At 40.0% G+C, this 22,853-nt stretch overlaps 1 protein-coding gene across 4 annotated transcripts in view; it reads right to left on the bottom strand.

The window, feature by feature from the left end:
• larp1 (La ribonucleoprotein 1, translational regulator) overlaps positions 1-22,853 on the bottom strand; it is a 94,456-nt gene that overhangs the window by 34,111 nt on the left and 37,492 nt on the right. For 2 of the 4 annotated variants that reach the window (XM_061899090.1, XM_061899088.1), the window contains exons 3-7: positions 21,517-21,582; positions 10,982-11,053; positions 4,698-4,848; positions 1,189-1,323; positions 968-1,114 (exon numbers count right to left, since the gene is read on the bottom strand). In XM_061899090.1, coding sequence (XP_061755074.1) covers positions 968-1,114; positions 1,189-1,323; positions 4,698-4,848; positions 10,982-11,053; positions 21,517-21,582 — 571 coding nt within the window. The remainder of the gene's footprint in view (positions 1-967; positions 1,115-1,188; positions 1,324-4,697; positions 4,849-10,981; positions 11,054-21,516; positions 21,583-22,853) is intronic. The other 2 variants (XM_061899089.1, XM_061899091.1) reach the window with 2 other exon arrangements.

Here is a 22,853-nt window from a genome sequence, read left to right as displayed (position 1 = left end):
CAGCAGTTTTCGGTGAGAAAATTGTGGTAAAAAGTCGGCACTTACCGGAGATCAGCTGAGCTTGTGCCCTCCGTACAGCTGCCGTCGACTTCCATCAGACACTGGCGTCAACACACCCGTGGATACACCCTTCCGACTATCAGGTACTATTAAACTCACTAAAACACTAGCAGCACAATAGAAAGATAAGAGATTTCCCAAATTATCCTAGTAAATGTGTCTAAAAACATCTGAATCCGTCCCAATGCAATTGCGTTTATTTTTTATTTTTCTAGTCCGTCGCTATCAATATCCTCAAACACAAATCTTTTTTCCTCGCTAAATTAATGGGGAAGTTGTCGTTTTCTCGGTCCGAAAAGCTCTTTTTTTGTGGAGGCTCCCATTAAAAACAATGTGAGGATGTGAGGAGCCATCAACGGGTGACGTCATCGTCTGCGACTTCCGGTAAAGGCAGGGCTTTTCTGTTAGCGACCAAAAGTTGCGAACTTTATCGTGGATGTTCTCTACTAAATCCTTTCAGCAAAAATATGGCAATATCACGAAATGATAAAGTATGACACACAGAATGGACCTGCTATCCCCGTCTAAATAAGAAAATCTTATTTCAGTAGGCCTTTAAGTGAAGTGAAGTTAATTATATTTATATAGCGCTTTTCTCAAAGTGACTCAAAGTGCTTTACGTAGTGAAACCCAATATCTAAGTTACATTTAAACCAGTGTGGGTGGCACTGGGAGCAGGTGGGTAATGTGTCTTGCCCAAGGACAGAACGGCAGTGACTAGGATGGCGGAAGCGGGAATCGAACCTGCAACCCTCAAGTTGCTGGCACGGCCACTCTACCAACCGAGCTATACCGCTGACCTAATCAGAAGGATTCTCAACAAAAGTGGAATTTTTCCACAAAGTCACGGAATTTGCAGTCAAATGGCAGGACAGTAGTGATGCTGAGTAGCAGCAAAAGAACTTGCCTCTACCTCGGCCTCGTCCCCGGCCTCGCCCTCTGCCGCGTCCACGACCCCTGAAGCCGCCGCGAAACGGCGCGCCCTCGCTCTTCACGCTTGAGACCTCGTCGTGGTCGTCACGCCACTCTCGCTCGTACTTCTGACTGTGCCAGTCTGCAACAACAACAACAACACATCAAATACGGTTGTTATGACGACATCACATCTTCGCAGTGGCGCCCGCTTACCTCGGAGGTCGTTTCTGGCGTTGGGAGGCAGGCGAGGGTTTTCATTCTGCCTGCTGTTGTTCCTGGAGGCCGAGCGCTCCCGGGGACCCTCGGACTTGACTTCGATCATCAGGGGAACCCACTTTTGTTTGTTTGCTGTTTGGGGGTCACAGAGGCAGACTTGGTCATTACGACTGTTATGCATTTGTTTTGAACAACGCTGCTAAGGGGGCCAGTGTTTCACATATAGTCTTGGTTTATCCGTAGTCGCTACCATGGATGGAGCGCTACATGTTTGCTTTCCCTCAAACACATAACGCACCTGGTTGTCAGAGAAGATGAAACAGGTGGGATCAGTGTTGCCAGCTTAGCGACTTTGTAGCTATATTCATTTATATATGTATAGACAGGACTGCCTCAGAAAATTTGAATATTGTGATAGAGTCCTTTATTTTCTGTGATGCAACTAAAAACATGAAAATGTCATACATTCTGAATTCATTACACATTAACTGAAATATTGAAAGCCTTTTATTAGTTTAATATTGCTGATTATGACATATAGCTTAAGAAAACTCTAAAATCTTATCTAAAAAAATGTGAATATAACAGCAAAAGATAAAATCAAATATTTGAAAATGTCAATTAATGCACTCAGTACTTGGTAGGGAATCCTTTTGCACGGATTACTGTATCAATGCGGCCTGGCATGGAAGCAATCAGCCTGTGGCATTGCAGAGGTGTTATGGATGCACATGATGCTTCAAAAGCGGCCTTTAGTTCATTTGCATTATTGGGTCTGGTGTCTTTCAGCTTCTTCTTCACAATACCCCACAAATTCTCTAAGGGGTTCAGGTCAGGGGAGTTGGCAGGCCAATCGAGGACAGTAATGCCATGGTCAGTACAGCAGTTACTGGTGGTTTTGGCACTGTGGGCAGGTGCCAGATCATGCTGGAAAATGAAAACATCATCGCCATAGTCTCCGAAAGTTTTGTTGGAGATTGATGTTCCTTCCTTTGAATTATTTTCCTTCCTTATTTGTATTTACTTTTTCATTTAGGTATGTAAGACTGAAAATATAAAGCTAAAATAAACATTACTTAAGTATAGCGGCCATTGTGTATTTTACATAATGTGCCGTGGGTATTTTACATGGATAAAATAGGTTTAGTGTTATTACGTTCACACAACACATGTTTACGCATATAGAAATTAAACATCTACAGTACATCAAACATTGCACACAATGTAATGGTATGTGACTCATCACAATTAAACGTGAGGTGTATCGCCGTCTACTGTTTAAACTTAGAGACGTCACAAAGTCAGCAATTTCGATACAAAACAGACTAAATATCTTTATGCACAATATCTACTTACATAGATTTGACCAAATTTTGTGAAGAAGCTTACACGTGTGGATTTGTACCTCTAGAACAGTGGTCCCCAACCTTTTTGTATCCGCGGATCGGTCAACGCTTAATAATTTGTTCCGCGGCCCGGGGGGGGTCCTTTTCTTTTCTTTTCTTGTTTGTCATAAAAAAGGGACGTTTTTGTCATGAAAAAGGGAGGTTTTTGCACTAATTGTAGGTGTATATTGTGTTTTTTATGGTGATTTAATAAAAATAAAAATAAAAATATATATATATATATTTTTTTTAATAAAAAATTCTTCTGCGGCCCGGTGGTTGGGGACCACTGCTCTAGAACACCGTGTCTGTCGCTTAAAAGGTCCGACAGGAAACAATGACTCGAGCACTTGCTCGGGGAAAACGTTCTTACTTTGTGTGTGAATGGACGAATGTTGAAATGCTGTCAAAGCGCTTTGGGCTCCTTAAAAAGGGGTAAAAAAAAGCGCTATACAAGTACAACCCATTTACCATTTGTTGTTCTGTCGTTAAAAGTCCGATTTTCACAATTTTAATTTTTTAATAGGGTTGACCGAGTTGTCTTCTTCTACTCACCCCACTGCTGCTTCATTGTGACACATTCCTCGTTGTTTCCCCCTGCAGGATGGCAGGGGTACTTCATACATGAGCAACCCTAATTTAAATGGTTTCATCAATCCAATTTAGGTAAAGTTTGGCAGACCAAATTAAAAGCTTTGGCAAGTCCGGATGTGGCCAGCGGGCCAGCATTATTTTAAAGACCAAATTAAGCATTACTGTTATCAAAATAGAATAATGACGCCAGTGATCCCTTTAAACGCAAATAAACCATTTATATCTAATCAGTGTTTTCTACTGTTGTTATTGGAAGTTCAAGAACTTTAAAATACCCAAAGTAAGTGAAGAAACAAAATGGACTCCAAATCTCTGTTATAAAAACATACAATATACATTGAATAATGTGACGTGCAGTTCTCTCCTAGTTGAGAAAATTGGGTAGAAAAAAATAAATAAATCTGTATAATTCTGTGCTTGTGAAGACCATGCTCGGGTGCTGAGCGCGATGCAGAGTCTGCACAGTTGGAAGCAATATGGAAGTTATTTAGTTAATTTACAGTTATTGTACCATTAATTGATTTATTGATTGTCGACCTAAGCCAATGCATAAATTTTGATCGTCTCCCTGCGTGTTAAAAAAAAAAAAAGAAAAAAAAAAGGCGTGGCTTTGATTGATTAGACAGCAAGGTTAACTTGCTGGAGTACTTCTACTGGCCACTAGGGGCTGCATCAATGATCTGCAGCCTGGTTTATGTGCAACAGGAATGTGTGTGAATGACATCACACACTAAGCAAGAGAGGAAATGGCAGTTCAATCAATGTGTAGGCGCAGTTCCTCTACAAATGTAATAGTATTATAATATAGTATCACTTACAATAATGATATCAATTGATTAATATTATTAATTATTATTATTATTATGGTTGTAATTGTACAATTTTTTTGGGGCTGTTTTTTAAGAATTTGTGAATTTAGGGACATCTCTACGCTGCTGACTAGATCCCCTGCTAGCCCCACTATGGACTGGACTCTCACATTATTAACTAAATCAACTTGACATCCATTGCACTGGTCGCCCAGGGGCGGGGGGGGATTCCAACATCTGCGGTCCCCTCCAAGGTTTCTCATTGTAGCCCATTGGGTTGAGTTTTTTCTTGCCCTGATGTGGGATCTGAGTCGAGGATGTCGTTGCGGCTTGTGCAGTCCTTTGAGACACTTGTGATTAAGGGATATATAAGTACCTTTTGATTGATGGAATGAAGAAGCAAATTTAATGACGCTGATTGGTCAAAATGTCTGGGAAAGTTGCGGGCGTTTGACTAAGTTGCAAGGCAGCACGAGATTTGAATGAGATTGTGACACCGCGTATTCTTGGAAGGACCGACTAACTTGAGGAAACAGAGGACGGCACAGGATGTTGTTGGGAGACTTGGTGGTTAACCGAGTGTTGGACATCAGGCAACGGCAGGCAGCTTACATCATCTTATATTTCTTCACACGCCGTGTTTGTCTTCATAAAAATGGCCGTGACCAGACAATAGAAATGTGCGGCACCGCCACGCCAACATTGCAGTAACGTTCACCTTTCTTCTTCTGCCCGTTCTTCTGGGAGTCGTCGTCGCCGTTTTTCTCCTCTCCCGAGTCGTCCGACTTGGCCTTCAGGTTCTCCTTGCTCTCCTCGTTGCTCTCCCTTTTCTCCTTGGTCTCCTTCCTGGTGGACATCCTCTTGTGGACCTGAGGGGAGACACAGACGAGGGCGTGAGGGAGGAGCCTTTAGCAAATGTTAGCTGGTGCTGCAAATAAGCAGTTTTGTTGGATCCGAATGAATCCATTCAGGATGCTAAAACCTCGGACCTGAGGCCCGCGTCACCATGACAACGCAGTTGTTTGCACAGAGATCACGCAAAACATTGTGTTGAAATACTCAGCGTTTCCCGACCTGAAACAGTCAACACACACACACAGCTCATTATATTTTTACTAATCTAAACATCTGCAATCAAAGAGTCCCTCTGCTGCCATTATTTTGCAAAGTGTCAGCGCGTGTTAGTGACACGTAATACACGAGCTGCATGTGTTATGATGTGTGGGTCCAGGATGTGATGACAGTCATGAGGGGAAAGAGGGACTTTACTGCTGGAGAAACATTTGGGTATAAGTCAAAACAAAAGATGGACTGTTTTGTCGCCGTTGCTGTAGACCAACAATGCAGCATTCTCCCTCTCGTACACAGCACACAGCCAATGACTCAGCACTGCCAAATGACTCTCCCGTTCATAAACCAGAAGCTGCCATGTCAAAGCTGAATGCAGCCAAGCGTTCACGTTGCCTTACTGACTAACAAGTATCTAATAATTGGATTTATTTATAAACCTTAATACCTGTGGCATGTGCACGTATATTTAACATTGGCTAATAGCTCACATGAGCTCCTGGCTAAAACATGGCATCGCTAAAGTAGCTTGTAGAAAGAAAAAAAAAGGGAATCCTTCGGCATCTCTCGATTTGATTACTATTAGGTAGGGCTGGGCGATATATCGAGGGTTCGTCTCTGTGCAATATAGAAAATGACTATATCGCGATATTTGAGTATACAATCTCACGCAGTTGCTTTTAGCTGCGGGCATTACACTACAAGCGTTTCTCACTCTTTCTTGTCTCTCCTTCTCACAGAGACAAAACAAGCGCACCTTACATATGTCACATACAGTCGTGATCAAAATTATTCAACCCCCGCACAATTTTGGTGTTTTAGCAAGTTCGACATTTATTCCGTATTTTGTTTATAGTCATATCAAATAAAGATGTGTCAAAGAGACAAATGCAACTTAAATTGTAACACTGTATTTTACAAAATACCAAAAAAGGACTTTTTTTTTTAAATATTTCATTGACAAAATGATTCAACCCCCTAGTTCCATGCATCTTTAGTACTTAGTAGAACACCCTTTGGCAGTAATGACATCCTTCAAAGGTGATACATAAGCGGACACAAGCTTCTTGCAACCATCTACAGGTATTTTAGCCCATTCCTCTTGGGCAAAGGCCTCCAGTTCATTCATATTCTTGGGCTTGCGGGCTGCAACTGCCTTCTTCAAGTCCCACCACAGCTTTTCTAGAGGATTTAGGTCTGGCGACTGTGAAGGCCACTCCAGAGTCTTCCAGCCCTTCTTCTGCAACCACTCTGATGTTGATTTGGAGGTATGCTTGGGATCCTTGTCCTGTTGGAAGGTCCAACGTCTCCCAAGCCTCAGCTTCGTCACTGACTTCATGACATTTGCAGCTAATATATCCTGCTAGGAAATAGAATTCATAATGCCTTGAACGCGCTGGAGATTCCCGGTACCTGAGGCAGAGAAACAGCCCCAGAGCATGATTGACCCCCCACCATGCTTAACAGTAGGCAAGGTGTTCTTCTCTTTGTAAGCTTCATTTTTTCTCCTCCAGACATAATGTTGATTCATAGGCCCAAAGAGTTCCACTTTTGTCTCATCACTCCATAGAACAGTTTCCCAAAACTTTTGGGGTTTGTCCAGATGATTTTTGGCATACTAGATTCTATTTTTCTTGTGCCTGGTAGTCAGAAGTGGGGTGCACCTGGGAGTTCTGGCATGGAGGCCTTCATCTCGTAGTGCGCGCCTTATTGTCTGGGACGAAACCTGCGTTCCCCCCTCTGCAATGTCCTGTTGTAGTTCCTCAGCTGTTACCCGGGGGTTTTTCACCACTGTATGCTTCAAATACCGGACAGCATCCTCTTTCTACCACGCCCAGGTATTGTTTCCACTGTGCCTTTAGCTTTAAACTTGCGAATTATGCTCCCAACTGTGTCTCTTGGAATGTGTAATGTCTTTGCTATTTTCTTATATCCATATCCTTTCTTATGAAGAGAAATTACCTCCTCTCTTGACATCTTTGACCACTCCCTGGACTTCACCATGTTGCAAATACACCATTGACCATCTACAAGAAGCTGAGCGTCACAGTCTTTTTCAATCAGTTTAGTTGTTGCTCGTTATGGTTCTAATCACATCTACAGGTGTTTTCAACACCTGATTGAAAAGACCTTATTCAAATTCTGTTCTTAAGAGTTATGATCTTCAAAGGGTTGAATCATTTTGTCAATGAGATATTAAGAGAAATGACACTGTTTGGCATGTTACAAAATCTAATGTTGTAATTCAAGTTGCATTTGTCTATTTAATGCATCTTTATTTGATATGACTATAAACAAAATACAGAATAAATGTCCAACTTGCTAAAACACCAAAATTGTGTGGGGGTTGAATAATTTTGATCACAACTGTACTGTCGCGCCTTCAACGTCATACACCCTCACGGAGCAGGGAGGTAGCGGCATGGGTAACATTAGCTGTGGTGCAAGCGGTGCGGTTGGAGTGGTAATACGAGAAAGAAGGCGCGAATCTGGTAACAAATGAAGGAAGAAGAATTAATTCCCCAAAAAAACAGCACGGGGTCAATCGTCTAGCGGTGGTTTGGCTTCAAGCGGGAATATGTTGAATAGACAACCGTAATATGTCAAGTATGTGGCAAAAGCTTTGTTGCAAAAAGTTGCATCACTGCTATTTTGTAGCATGATTTGAAAAGTCATCCACTAGAGAATAAGGAGTGCTTGAAACTCATGTCAACATCTCCGTTCGGTGCCACACCAACAAAATGCCCAAGCAACAAATTGTAGATCAACACCGTATGAAAAAAATAGTAAACAACAGGAGATAACGTCCGCAGGAACCTACCACATAGCAAAGGACATACACTATTTGTTTTCCTATTATGCAGCTCATTTTTATTTGACAGATATTGAAATATCTTGTGTGACATCATGCACAAAAGTGCACTTTATTTGTTTTAAAACATTGTAGTGGCGTTCTGTATAAAAAGTGCACTTTAATTTAGTGTTTTGATACGTCATCCTAGTGACATCATGCACAGATGTGCACTAATAGCTTTTTTGAAAATGTCTCTGACAATCTTGCACTTTCTGTTTTGGAAATGACATGAATGTCTGTGCCCCTGTTTAATAACTGTTTAATAAATACAGTTTTGGTCAATTGACTTAGTTTTAATTTCCCTCCCTGCATGAAAGTTTAAAATTAGCATATATTATTAATCTAGTATGAACAAGAATGTTTTAATGTACACATATAATCATCATACTGTTGTGATTATATCCCTCAGGTGTTAATTTAAGGCTAAGGCAAAATATCGAGATAGGTATCGTGTAACGTGACATGGCTTAAAAATATCGAGATATTAATAAAAGGCCATAACTAACGCCCAGCCCTAGTTGGAATTGTGCTGTTTGTTATCATAGGATTGGTATTAAAAGTTAAAAATAGCGTCTGACTGATTTATTTTGGGGGCTATATTCCATTATTTAAAAAAGTCCCCCATTTACAAGGTGTGGCGATAATAAAAATGCTGAGGTGGCACGCCACAGTCAGTTACATTAAGGGGAACCCTGATTTACATACAAAATACAAACCCCGTTTCCATATGAGTTGGGAAATTGTGTTAGATGTAAATATAAACGGAATACAATGATTTGCAAATCCTTTTCAACCCATATTCATCTAAATGCACTACAAAGACAATATATTTGATGTTCAAACTCAAACTTTTTTTTTTTTTGCAAATAATAATCATCTTAGAATTTCATGGCTGCAACACGTGCCAAAGTAGTTGGGAAAGGGCATGTTCACCACTGTGTTACATCACCTTTTCTTTTAACAACACTCAATAAATGTTTGGGAACTGAAGAAACTTATTGTTGAAGCTTTGAAAGTGGAATTCTTTACCATTCTTGCTTGATGTACAGCTTAAGTTGTTCAACAGTCCGGGTCTTGTTGTCGTATTTTACGCTTCATAATGCGCCACACATTTTCGATGGGAGACATGTCTGGACTGCAGGCGGGCCAGGAAAGTACCCGCACTCTTTTACTTCGAAACCACGCTGTTGTAACACGTGGCTGGGCATTGTCTTGCTGAAATAAGCAGGGGCATCCATGATAACGTTGCTTGGATGACAACATATGTTGCTCCAAAACCTGTATGGACCTTTCAGCATTAATGGTGCCTTCACAGATGTGTAAGTTACCCATGCCTTGGGCACTAATACACCCCCATACCATCACAGATGCTGGCTTTTCAACTTTGCGCCTATAACCGAGTTATTTTCCTCTTTGGTCCGGAGGACACCACGTCCAGAGTTTCCAAATATAATTTAAAATGTGGACTCGTCAGACCACAGAACACTTTTCCACTGTGCATCAGTCCATCTTAGATGAGCTCGGGCCCAGCGAAGCCGGCGGCGTTCCTGGGTTTTGATGATAAATGGCTTTCGCTTTGCAGAGTAGAGTTTTAACTTGCACTTACAGATGTAGCGACCAACTGTAGTTACTGACAGTGGTTTTCTGAAGTCTTCCTGAGCCCCTGTGGTGATATCCTTTAACACACTGATGTCGGTTTTTGATGCAGTACCGCCTGAGGGATCAAAGGTCTGTAATATCATTGCTTACGTGCAGTGATTTCTTCAGATTTTCTGAACCTTTTGATGATTTTACGGACCGTAGATGGTAAAATCCCTAAATCCATAAATTCCTTGCAATAGCTCGTTGAGAAATGTTGGTCTAAAACTGTTCGACAATTTGCTTACAAATTGGTGACCCTCACCCCATCCTTGTTTGTGTATTACTGTATTTCCTTGAATAACCGAAGGGCATATAGTATGCCCCTGTCTTGAACTACTGCCGGGTCAAACTCGCTTCGCAAAACAACTAGCGCATGCTTAGTATTACCGCCTGGTCAAACTTGTGACGTCACGAGTGACACTTCCCCTGTCATCATTTTCAAAATGGAGGAGGCTGATTTCAATACCGGTAATTTGAAATCGCATAAAGGGAAGAAGATTAAGAGCTATTCAGTAGGATTTTAGGTCCACGCTTACATCACACTCAAATTTTTACTGCATGCCTTTGGTAAGTGCCGGAGTGAGAAGAGGTTTTAAATTAATTAGCGCCCCGGCGGCAATTCAAGGAAATACGGTACTTAGCATTTCATGGAAGCTGCTTTTATACCCAATCAAGGCACCCACCTGTTCCCAATTAGCCTGCCCACCTGTGGGATGTTCCAAATAAGTGTTTGATGAGCATTCCTTAACTTTATCAGTAATTATTGCCACCTTTCCCAACTTCTTTGTCACGTGTTGCTGGCATCAAATTCTAAAGTTAATGATTATTTGCAACAAAAAAAAAAATGTTTATCAGTTTGAACATCATATATGTTGTCTTTGTAGTGCATTTAATTGAATATGGGTTGAAAGGGATTTGCAAATCATTGTATTCCGTTTATATTTACATCTAACACAATTTCCCAACTCATATGGAAACGGGGTTTGTAATATATCGTGCTATTCATCCTTATCGCATGAGGCTGCAATATATATTGAAATATAGATTTTAGGCCATATCTCCCATCCACAGGGATCAGTCATATGTTTTCAACTAAATTATTTGTCTGACGAGTTTGGCTTCCATCTTTGTTTAAGCCCACTGTTAGCTCAGACAGGACACTTTTAGGAATGACAAGGTTTGATTAGTCAATACATTTCATTGTGATTGCCATCTCTCACACGCCTGTTGGACGCAATTTTACAAACACTCTTAAATAGGGTCCTTCCTTAAGGCGATATCCTAAACAGTATAAAAATATACTCGTAGATATTATTTTCCTTTTTCATAATTTACACCTAAGCGCGATATTGATGTCGAGCTGAATAGCGGCTGGGTTTGTCAACAGGCAGGCAAGTTGCAGGCATAGGTCATATTTACGGGCTGCCGGTTGAACTTACAGGGGATCTCCACGAGTCTTTGACCTGCCTGACAGTCGGCGGGCAGGACACGGTCCGTGTCACTGCCTCGATCTGAACAGAGGAGGAAGGGAGGGAAGAGCAAGTTTAGAGGAGACAATGACGTGGACCAAGATGACACAATCAAACACACCCTGAACGCTGTTGGTGGAACCACACACACACACACAAATATGAGATGACAAAACTATAAGACGGCCTGATAAATGGGAGTGTTTATGACAGGGTGTCCTAACCTTCCACATACTGAAAAAGCAAAGGATGCCGGGATCACTTTATTATTTTTAATATCATAAATACGTATACTCAGAAGTTTTATACATATATAAATGGGTTGTACTTGTATAGCGCTTTTCTACCTTCAAGGTACTCAAAGCGCTATCTGCCTCGCATATATTATTTGGCACAATTACATTAATTAGCCTATTAGCAGCATTCAGCTACTTAAACAGGCTCGAAGGTTATGTAATTAGCTGTAATTTCATTCAAAAAAAACATGTACAGTAATTAAAATATTTCTGAAGAGATATTAAAGTACAAAAACAAAAATGAATGAAGAAAATAATCTTTTGTTTTACCCAGATCATTTTTAGCGTAAAGACGTTTTAGGGTAACATAATTGCATGAAAGCTTTAAAATAAATGAATTTTAACCTGATTTTAACAAATGTTTCCACAATAACCTTAAAAATTTAAATGGTTCAAAATAAGACATTTTAATGCGTTCAAACTCTCAGTCTCGTTGTATAGCTTTGGGTTGCCAGGCAACCGCTTTACGCTAGCATTTTAGCTAGTTAGCCTCCGGCTTCTGGCTACTTTACTTCAAATACTTTATCGGTGAAAGGGAACTTGTTTTGCAGCACGTCTAATTGTAATGAGACAGAACGTTTTAGGGAAAAATACGCCGGAGCGGACCTTCATTACAGCGAAGAAGGCGGCACTACCGGGGACAAAAGCCGATGAAGGATCTCTAGCAGCGACTGTCAGGTGATCCCAGAGTGTTCAAAAAATGCCACAAATATTCACTGACCTGAGGTCCTTTTTTGTTTTTTATTATAGCAACATAGTTAACATTTTGGAGTAGATGAACAAGGTTGACAGTTAAGCTTGCTATTGTTTGGATAAAAAAAGATTGATGAGCCATTACACCCTATAACATAATATGTGTATATATATATATATATATTAGGGATGCACCGATTAATCGGTAACCGAATATATTCGGCCGAATATGGCAAAAAAAGCCACATTCGGCCTTCGGTGGAATGAGTTAGGAACAAGGCCGAATAGTGGCATGTGACGCAAGTTTTTGACGTGGTGACGCAATCAACCAACGTGCAGTGACGTGGTGACGTTGGGATATGTTGTGTACTTGTATAAGTGTATGAGGTTACAAGCACACACTTATTGAGATTTCGTGGGGCCTCTGTTTACATTATTAGCCTGTTGTGTAGGCTACCTGTATAAGTGTATGAGGTTACAAGCACACACTTAATTGAGATTTACTTAAGCCTTCTGTCTACATTATTAGCATATCTACTGTGGCTAAGCAGACTTTTGCCAAAAGGACAATAATTCATTTGTTGTGGGTTTATCCACTTTAATGCACTTTATCTTTTTTGGAATGCATGTTTTGTTTGAAGGCCTAATATAAATGAAAAACTGTGCTTTTTTTGAAAAGCAAAGACTACTGGAATATTAAAAAAATGTCAATATTCAATAAAAAATTACTTTATTTGAAAAACATGTCTAAATATTTATTCTAGGCTATTTGTGCAATATTTAAAAAATTGTGAAAAACTGCATTCATTATTCGGTATTCGGCCAAGCGTTTACATTTTATTCGGCTTCAGCCACAAATTTTCATTTCGGTGCATCCCTAATATATATATATATATATATATATATATATATATATATATATATATATATATATATATATACATACATACATACATACTGTCTTGAAAGTGTACACTTTATTTTTTTGACTAATATCGGAACATCTGTCGAGGCTAGGACCAATTATTCATGTTTACATTGTTTCTTATTGGGAACTCTGATTCACTATACAAACCTTTCCGTTTACGAACCATGTTCAAGAATCAATTACGTTTGTAAATAGAGGTTCCAATGTATTTAAATACATGACGAAATCTTAAATGGGCTTTTAAAGAACCCTTGTTTTTGGGTTGAGGTAACAAAGCGTATAATTATTAGAGTTACCTTTGAAAAAAAAAAAAAATTTTTTTCTGTTTTCCCCTATTTGGTCCACAAATTGCTACACTTTGGACACTGCAAGCTTAGGAGAATTGCTGGAGAAGGACGTCTTCACAGATGTGCGAGGGAATGAACATGCATAACTGAATGAGTGTGCAAGGTGAGGAGGATGTGCGATGGGATGGAACAAAAAGGAGAGGGATTGCCCTGAAAGGTTATTAATTCAAGCACAAACAAGCGCCGTCGTTGGTGGCAGAACAGAACTTGTATCTTTTAAGAACGTAGCAATCCTGCCTGTATCCGCATGGTCATTCATGCCCAGGTAGTTGAATAACACGCTCAACATGAGTCCGCTTTTTCAACCTGAGCAACCAGCATGCACACCTCATATGACAAGATGTACAGTCCCCTAAGAATAGCTGCTGCGATCCAGGGGCGGCTTACTAAAAGGGAATCCCCTAAAAGGACATCCCTTCCCAGGCCTTGGCCTTCCAAATTCCACCCCCTGCTACCCTACAGTGTTAGTTATTCCTGGCTTTTAGTGATGGTGACCTACATTTTCCTGCTGAGCAACGTGCGCGCACTCTCACGTTCCCTCGGATCTGGGTGTCTAAATTAGGGGAGTTTAGCGGGCCACACACTGCCGCCGGATCCAAAATAGCTGACAGCTCAAGAGGGTGGGGGAGGACCCTATAACGGTATGTATGGTTGGAAGAGGTACGTTAGCAGCCATGCAACAGGTGTTTGGGCTTGAGGGGTCTTATTGATATTTTCATCATTTTTCCTTCGTCTATTGGATACAGAGCAGCTCACTTTTGTATTAAACCAATCGTGTCGAAAACTCCACTGAGGGCCACACACTGAAAAACCAAACCATAAGGGGGCCGTGTTGATATTTTTCACGCGCCTCTTGAGCGCCACCTTAGTGGCTCCCTGAAGCGTTTTCAAAAATGTATGAAAATTGAGAGGAATATATTTTTTTGTTTTAGTATAGTTTCTGTAGGACAAACAGGACACAAACCTTCAAAATTGTTAGAAAGTCCGCTGTTTAATGTTTGTGTTTACGTTTCACTGATGAGACTATTTTGCGAGCGCCATTTTCAGTTCAGTTTATTTCGAACATGCATAAAATACAATGCCCTTCATCACATATTTCCAGTTGTTTCAATACAGCACGTCCGAAAAGGAGTAGGAAGAACCTGAGCTTATTTAATCCTACCCCTTTTCATACCATAGCAATTTTATCCTATTTCCTTGTTCTCTGTAACATAACAGTGAACAAATAAATAAATACATTTACCATAGTACGGCTGGGGGATTTATTAATATACTCAATATATCGCGGGCTTGTCTCTGTGCAATATAGAAAATTACTATATCGTGATATTCGAGTACACGTTCTCACGCAGTTGCTTTTAGCTGCAGGCATTACACTGCATGCGTTTCCCACTCTCTTGTCTCTCCTTCTCACAGACACTTAAAAAAAGCACACCTTCTTACACACGTCACACGCTCCCGCGGAGCAGAGAGGTGACGACATGTTAACGTTAGCTGTGATGCTAACTGTGTGGTGCGGGTGGTAATACGAGAGAGAGAAGGTGCGAATCTGCTAACAAATGGAGGAAGAAGTATGTGCAATATAGAAAATGACTATCGTGATATTCGAGTACACGTTCTCACGCAGTTGCTTTTAGCTGCAGGCATTACACTGCATGCGTTTCCCACTCTCTTGTCTCTCCTTCTCACAGACACTTAAAAAAAGCACACCTTCTTACACAAGTCACACGCTCCCGCGGAGCAGAGAGGTGATGACATGTTAACGTTAGCTGTGATGCTAACTGTGTGGTGCGGGTGGTAATACGAGAGAGAGAAGGTGCGAATCTGCTAACAAATGGAGGAAGAAGTAATTCCCAAGAAAAGGGGCAGGGGATCCATTGTCTGCCGGTGGTTTGGCTTCAAGCGGGAATATGTTCAACATTTATGCGGCAAATAAGTTGCTACAAAAAGTAGCAGCACTGCTAATGTAGCATCATTTGAAAAGTCAACTGCTAGAGAATGCTAGTGCTTGAAATTCTCCATGTTAACATCTCCGGCCGGTACCACACCAACAAAATGCCCAAGCAAATATTTCCACATCAACACCGTAAAAAAAAAATAATAATAACAGAAGGAGATAACGTCCGCTGGAACCTACCACATAGAAAAGATTTCCTATTCTGCAGCTCATTTGTATTTGACACTTATTGAAATATTTTGTGTGATATCATGCACATAATGCATTTTATTTTTTTTCTTAACTATTGTAGTGGCATTCTGTACAAAAACTACACTTTAATTTAGTGTTGTTTTGATATGTCATCTTAGTGACATCATGCACAAAAGTGCACTAATAGCTTGTTTTAAAATGTCTCTGACAATCTTGCACTTTCTGTTTTGGAAATGACATGAATGTTTGTGTCCCTGCTTAAAAACTGTTTTATAAATACAGTTTTGCTAAAATGACTTAGTTGTGATTTCCTTCTCTGCATTAAAATTTAAATTGAGCATATATTAATGCAGTATGAACAACAATGTTTTAATGTAGACACATAGAATCATCATACTGCTGTGATTATATGCATCAAGTGTTCATTCAAGGCTAAGGCAAAATATCGAGATATATATTGTGTATCCTGACATGGCCTAAAAATAGAGATATTTATAAAAGGCCATATCACCCAGCCCTATACTATCTATAGTAATTAAACAAATATTAAATACATAATTTATGTCTCAAAAAATAAAAATAAATTTAAAAAAAGTTCTGGATTTTCATCATAATTCTTGTTCTGTGTACTTTGTGAACACTTGTAGATTGAACAGTCCCGTAAACTGAATCATATTGGTGCTTTGTTGGATTTCTTTGGGTAATCCATTCCATAATTTAATTCCACACACTGATATGCTAAAGGATTTCAGTGTTGTACGAGCACACGAATGTTTTAAATTAGATTTGTCCTTCTAATTTTGGCGGTCCATGAACGCCCCCTCGTCATGTGGCCTGTGATGCAGCAGTTTGTTTACATCAGGGGTGCCCATTAGATGGATCGCGAGCTACCAGCCAAATAGGGAGGGTGTGTGACTCGATCGCGAGGCATTAAGAAAGAAGTAGACCTAAAAGTGACTGATCATTAATATTCACTACGACGTCACTGTTGTCACTTGATTGACATTCACGGCAAGGGAGGATCTTGCGCAATGACGCTGGCTGCTGCGAGCTTAGTATACAGGGAAAAAAAAAAAACAATCGGGAATGTAAAAAGCACTTCTTATTTCAACAAACTCTCTCTCCGTACTGGCTGTCAAAAGTGTAAAGACCGACTGCACGGTTCCTGTTTTCACAATAAAAGTGCTGCCTGCGCCAACAAAATAAAAGCAACTGAGGAATTAACTCCAATGTATCTTATAAACGGTATGAAAAGGAGTATGGAAGCTGGACACATAAGAAGCTAAAAATAACCACTTTCATGTGGTGTTGGAAGAGAGAACTTTTTCCCCTTCACAAATGTAATTTCAAAGTTGTCGAGCTCATCAGCAACTGCTGTGAAACCTGTCTGATTACAAGCAATGCAAGTCATTAGAATAAGGTAATACACCAGTGTGTGTGTGAGGTGGATCACATTGGTCATTTGATAACTGAAAAAGTGTGGCCACCCTTGGTGTACATGTAGAACTTTCTCCGATGCTGCCACAGAAAGACGGTTTTCCAATGTTGTAAAAATTTGTAGAATAAATATCAAAATTCAACATTTCTGTGAACGAAGATTTGCGTCAGCCTGCGACACACTTTTATGGTGCCAGGCAGGTGGCTGTTGCAAACAAAATAGCTGTGCAAGCAGATATTCTCAAACATGAACAACATCAAATCCAAATACAGCACAAGTCTTACAGATAAGAGCTTACAGTGTAATGTAGCTATTATAGACACATCATGCTTTCATTATAAGATTTATATAAGGTTTTTAATTGTTTGTGACTCTGATAGATTTGTTTTTGTCCAATATGGCTCTTTGAACATTTCGGGTAACCATCAAGTTTTGCCCCCGAGACCCAGACCCATAAAAAACATAAAATATAAGTATTTTATTTTTCCAACGCCTATGTCTAAATCAACTTAATAAGATCAGTCGATATGTTTAAAAATGTTTCTATGTTGTACTTCTTTTTAATAAAGAAAATCCTGTTTAATAGAAAAAACAAAAAATATGCAATATTTCCCACTTTTAAAACATTTCAGAGCGGATTGTTTGATGTTTGATTGATTGATTGATACTTTTATTAGTAGATTGCACAGTACAGTACATATTCCGTACAATTGACCACTAAATGGTAACACCCAAATAAGTTTTTCAACTTGTTTAAGTCGGGGTCCACGTTAATCAATTCATGTGAAGTAATTGGAGCCTTAAGTAGGTTAATAATTCATAACGACAATAATTTTGAGGTGGCCCGCTGCAGTCAGCCACATTTTAGAGCTGTCTGCATTACTTTATTTACAACAAATAGATTATCGATTTGCTTATCGTTTCTATAATCATCCATGTCCGAACTGCGATGCATCTAAAAATCGATTATTTCCCCCACCTCTAATAGTGACCGCGCCGCAACCGCTAAAGGTATCGTGGCAGTCTCGGGGAAACCCTGGAATCGATCAATTTTATCGCTTACACAAAAAGGAAAACATTGTATTTAAGATCAGCAGACTACATATGAAGTTTAGCACGTTTTAAAATAAGGACGTTAAAAGCTCGGTCGATTTTCACCATCTGTGACTTTATCAAAACAAAAATGGCGTTTCGCTACAGTGGTTGAGAAAGGTCTTTACAAACTCCAACGCCACCAGAAAATATCATTAATTACAACACAAAAATATTCCAATAACCCAAAGCCAAAACATAACTTTAAGGCAAAAAAGACTCCAACAAAACGGGAGTGACAGCGGGGCAACACAACATGAAGCGACAACAACTAGCAGGCAAGGAAAAGTCACTTCTTTAGAAATAAATAAATACAATAAGTGGATGAAGGAGGCTATGGAAGTTAGGAAGCAAAGGACCAACGCCATCATTAGGGGTGATGGGGCATCCATGCTTCCGCATACCCGTCCGTCATCGGCGACGCCAGGGCAGAGAACAGAATAAAGAAAAAGTTGGGGAACTTTATTTAGCAGGTAAATCTACCGTTAAAATGTTGGCTACTGCAATTTCATTGAAAAAGTCTTGAATGTTGAAAATGTGAGCAGAAAAGGTTTCCTTTTGTTGCTTCAACTTAAAGTTGCACTTTATTCATATGTGATATGAATGCATTGACCATTAGTTGTTGTTTATTTGCTCATTTGTATCCGTAATTCATTTATATCTACCATCATTCTCTTACACAAAATAGGAATAGTGGACCTAGTGCTTTCAGTTATATGAAAAAATTAACAACATACAGTGGGGCAAAAAAGTATTTAGTCAGCACCGATTGTGCAAGTTCTCCCACGTAAAATGATGACAGAGGTCTGTAATTTTCATCATAGGTACACTTCAACTGTGAGAGACAGAATGTGAAAAAATATCCAGGAATTCACATTGTAAGAATTTTAAAGAATTTATTTGTAAATTATGGTGGAAAATAAGTATTTGGCTCTCTCAGACCTGTAACAACTTCTTTAAGAAGCTCTTCTGTCCTTCACTCATTACCTGTATTAATGGCACTTGTTTGAACTCGTTATCTGTATAAAAGACACCTGTCCACAGTCTCAAACAGTCAGACTCCAAACTCCACTATGGCCAATACCAGAGAACTGTCGAAGGACACCAGGAAAAGAATTGTAGACCTGCACCAGACTGGGAAAAGTGAATCTACAATAGGCAAGCAGCTTAGTGTGAAAAAATCAACTCTGGGAGCAATTATCAGAAAATGGATGACATACAAGACCACTGATAATCTCCCTCGATTTGGGGCTCCACGCAAGATTTCATCCGGTGGGGTCAAAATGATCATGAGAACGGTGAGCAAAAATTCCAGAGCCACACGGGGGGACCTGGTGAATGGCCTGCAGAGAGATGGGACCAAAGTAACAAAGGTTACCATCAGTAACACCCTCTGCCCACAGGGAATCAAATCCTGCAGTGCCAGACGTGTCCCCCTGCTTCAGTCGGTGCATGTCCAGGCCCGTCTGAAGTTTGCCAGAGAGCACATGGATGATACAGCAGAGGATTGGGAGAATGTCGTGTGGTCAGATGAAACCAAAATAGAACTTTTTGGTATAAACTCAACTCGTCGTGTTTGGAGGAAGAAGAATACTGAGTTGCATCCCAAGAGCAACATACCTAATGTGAAGCATGGGGGTGGAAACATCCTGCTTTGGGACTGTTTTTCTGCTCAAGGAACAGGACGGTTGATCAGTGTTAAGGAAAGAATAAACGGGGCCATGTATCGTGAGATTTTGAGCCAAACCCTCCTATCAGTGAGAGCTTTGAATGGTTGACCAAATACTTATTTTCCACCATAATTTACAAATAAATTCTTTCAAATTACTCCAATGTGAATTCCTGGATTTTTTTTTTCACATTCTGTCTCTCACAGTTGAAGTGTACCTATGATGAAAATTACAGACCTTTGTCATCATTTTATGTGGGAGAACTTGCACAGTCGGTGGCTGACTAAATACTTTTTTGCCCCACTGTACATGACCACTTACCTTTTATTCTCACTTTATTTGCAAGTGACTTAAACAAATGCATTTTTTATAGCAAAAAACAATGGCAACAAAACACATTTTTCAGGGTTCACTGCCACACACAGCCACATGAACACTAACACTACATAAAGTCTGACGAGACAGTTTAATAATAAACTGGATACTGCAGGCAAAGGTACACCCTTACACTCTATTCAGAGGTATGTTAGAAAACCCAACAATAATAACGTTAACTTCCACACATACCTTAGGCTATCGTGTGTGATCCTCTGGCAAATAAGTAGTTTGCAGGCAGCGATAAATAAAGCCGGACTGACGAGCTACCCCTTCGTTTGGGTAGGAGTTTGTCCTGAGACTCCGTCTCTGCTGATTGTGGGGGTTAAATTTGTTTTTCTGCCAGCGCATTACCTACCCGTCCTGTCTCCATGTTTGCTAACAATGATCCCCTCATGTGTGTAACCCAAGTAACCCGCAACGGCGGGAGACGCTGGACACAAAGAAGGCACATAAAGCGACGTCATGTCGCAAAACTGGAAAGAGAAATGCGAGCCTACATGTCAACGCATTATTTTCTTTGTAAGAAAATATTGTTGTCTCTCCCGTTTGACACCAAATACACTTACTGAATGTGCAATTATTGTTGTTGTTACTATGGATCATCTGATGGCACAAGCCCAATGAATAAAATACAGCCTATCGCTTGGAACGATAAAAATAGAAATGGCATGATGGACGTTTTTCTATCGTGCCCACAATATGTATCGTCATCTCGCCCAGCACTAATTGGACCTGCAGTGTCCAGTTTCCATTATTTCTTTCAGTCACACTGCTTGATTTTTTTTGCTGAAAAAAGTTACTAAATTGATCTCAACTTACAGAAATCGTTTTAGATCGTATCGTTCTAAAAAATTTGATTGTCCCTAATTAGTATTGGCAACCACAATTATCAAATCGAATTGTTAAAAACAAATCGCTAAACCCCTATTTATTAGTCAACGTTGCAACTTTTTCTCTTTACCTCTTAACTGTATACTCTTTTATGTCACATTTTTATGTTTTTCATTTGTAATGGTGTTTTTACAATGTCCCACAGGCCATTTAAAAAAATAGTACCAGGTTGCACCTTGGACACCTCTGTATTTAACAATACAAGAGAATGTGTTTCAGATCATCCCTGACAGAAAACAACATTCATTTGCACCAATGAAGACTTGAACACCCAACTCTCGGTGACAATCACCTATAATTACTTGCCTGTCAATGTCTAGTCCAGCAACACAGTCTGGCTGGGATTTATTAATTTGTACAGTAAGTATCCACCTGAGGGCGAAAAAGAGCTTTTTGGAAACCAGTAGACTGAGGTTTGTTGGAGGTATTTCTCTATATATCAATGAATCATTAAGATGAACAAAGCACCAAGATGCTGTCAAGAAACAACTGCATGGTAGCACTTTTCAACAGCAACAAGTATCCGATAGACACTGGAGAGCATTGCAGCAAACATGAGACCCTCCAAAGCTCTCAAGGATGAGGCTGTGTCTCCTTTACACAACAAACATCAAAACTCCTACCTGAATGTCTTTCGTTGCAATCTCCCCCGGAGTGGGCCAGCTGTTGGCGTCGCCAAAGTCCCCAACCTGAAAGAATGAATACAATGGAGTGAGGCTCAACTCATTTTGAAAGTGAAATTAAAAATTGTAGTCCCTATAAAGTTTTTTCCTCAACTGGTGCAAAATTTGTAGTGTTTATGGATGCAAGTCGTACAAAACATTACAGCAGTTACACCAGTGGTCACAAACCTTTTCAAGCCCAAGATCCCTGGTCTCAGCCATGAATCAAGGGAGGCTCTATCCTTGCACCAACTATATATACTGTGTGTATATATATATATATATATATATATATATTAGGGGTGGGCAAATTAATGCGTTAATTACGAGTTAATTCATCAATCTATTAACGCCGACAATTATTTTATCGCACATTTGCGTATGTTGTTTACATGCTTTTATTTTGTTAACGCCATTTCTAAACAAGATGGGGACGCCCGGACGGGCTTCGGCATCGAGGAGCTCTTGGTAAAGATGGAACATTTGGCAAAAATACCGGACAATTCTGCAAATGTCATGGCTGGCTTACAGCGTGGTCACGCCGGGATCACTTACGACCGCCAGACAATTGAGGATGTGGATACATCGGGCCGTTTTGGACTGATAGACGCGTGCTTGCTAGACCGGCTAGCTAGCATGGGAATACTTTGCCGGCTACATCCAGCGGCCTGTGAAGCAGCGGAGTATATGTGTTGTCTGTCTATTTATGAATAATGCAGACGAAGAGTGTTGGCAGAGTTCTTAACGTTTACTTTCAGAGCGTGCATATCACAACATACAAGATGCCGTCATGGCGACACACAACCTATACCGGGCTACCGCGCATGCTCGTCACTCCTGTTGCATGCTGGGTAGGCTAGTTCTTTATTTCCCTGGCTCATAACATCAAAATATAGTACCATGTATATGATGCGTTCAGTTTATCAAAGCACCAAGCAAACAATCGGAAAATTCCCATCATATCAATTCCTAGATATGGTCATAATTATTTTAAGTGCACTACGCGGAATAAACACAACATTATTAATATTGCTACTACGGATAATTTGATCAAAAATTCCCTAAAACAGCCCACTACCTATAATATAGGTTTTTTTAAACATAAGATCCCTGATAAAAAAAATGTTTCTGCTGTTACCTCAGAAATTGCCTGTTCAGATGTTATGATTGTGGCTCAGAGATTTGTATGTAGATTATATTTATTTTCCATAACAAACAGGATAACTTAAATACCCTGGCAGTGGCAGTAAGCTTAAATGTTTGTATTTACATTTTTTGAGTTGATTTTCATAAAATAT

This window comes from Nerophis ophidion, linkage group LG04, assembly GCF_033978795.1.
Source record: "Nerophis ophidion isolate RoL-2023_Sa linkage group LG04, RoL_Noph_v1.0, whole genome shotgun sequence".
Lineage (NCBI taxonomy): Eukaryota > Metazoa > Chordata > Actinopteri > Syngnathiformes > Syngnathidae > Nerophis > Nerophis ophidion.
Note: the sequence above shows the minus strand (reverse complement) of the source record. Positions and strands in the feature narration are given on the sequence as shown.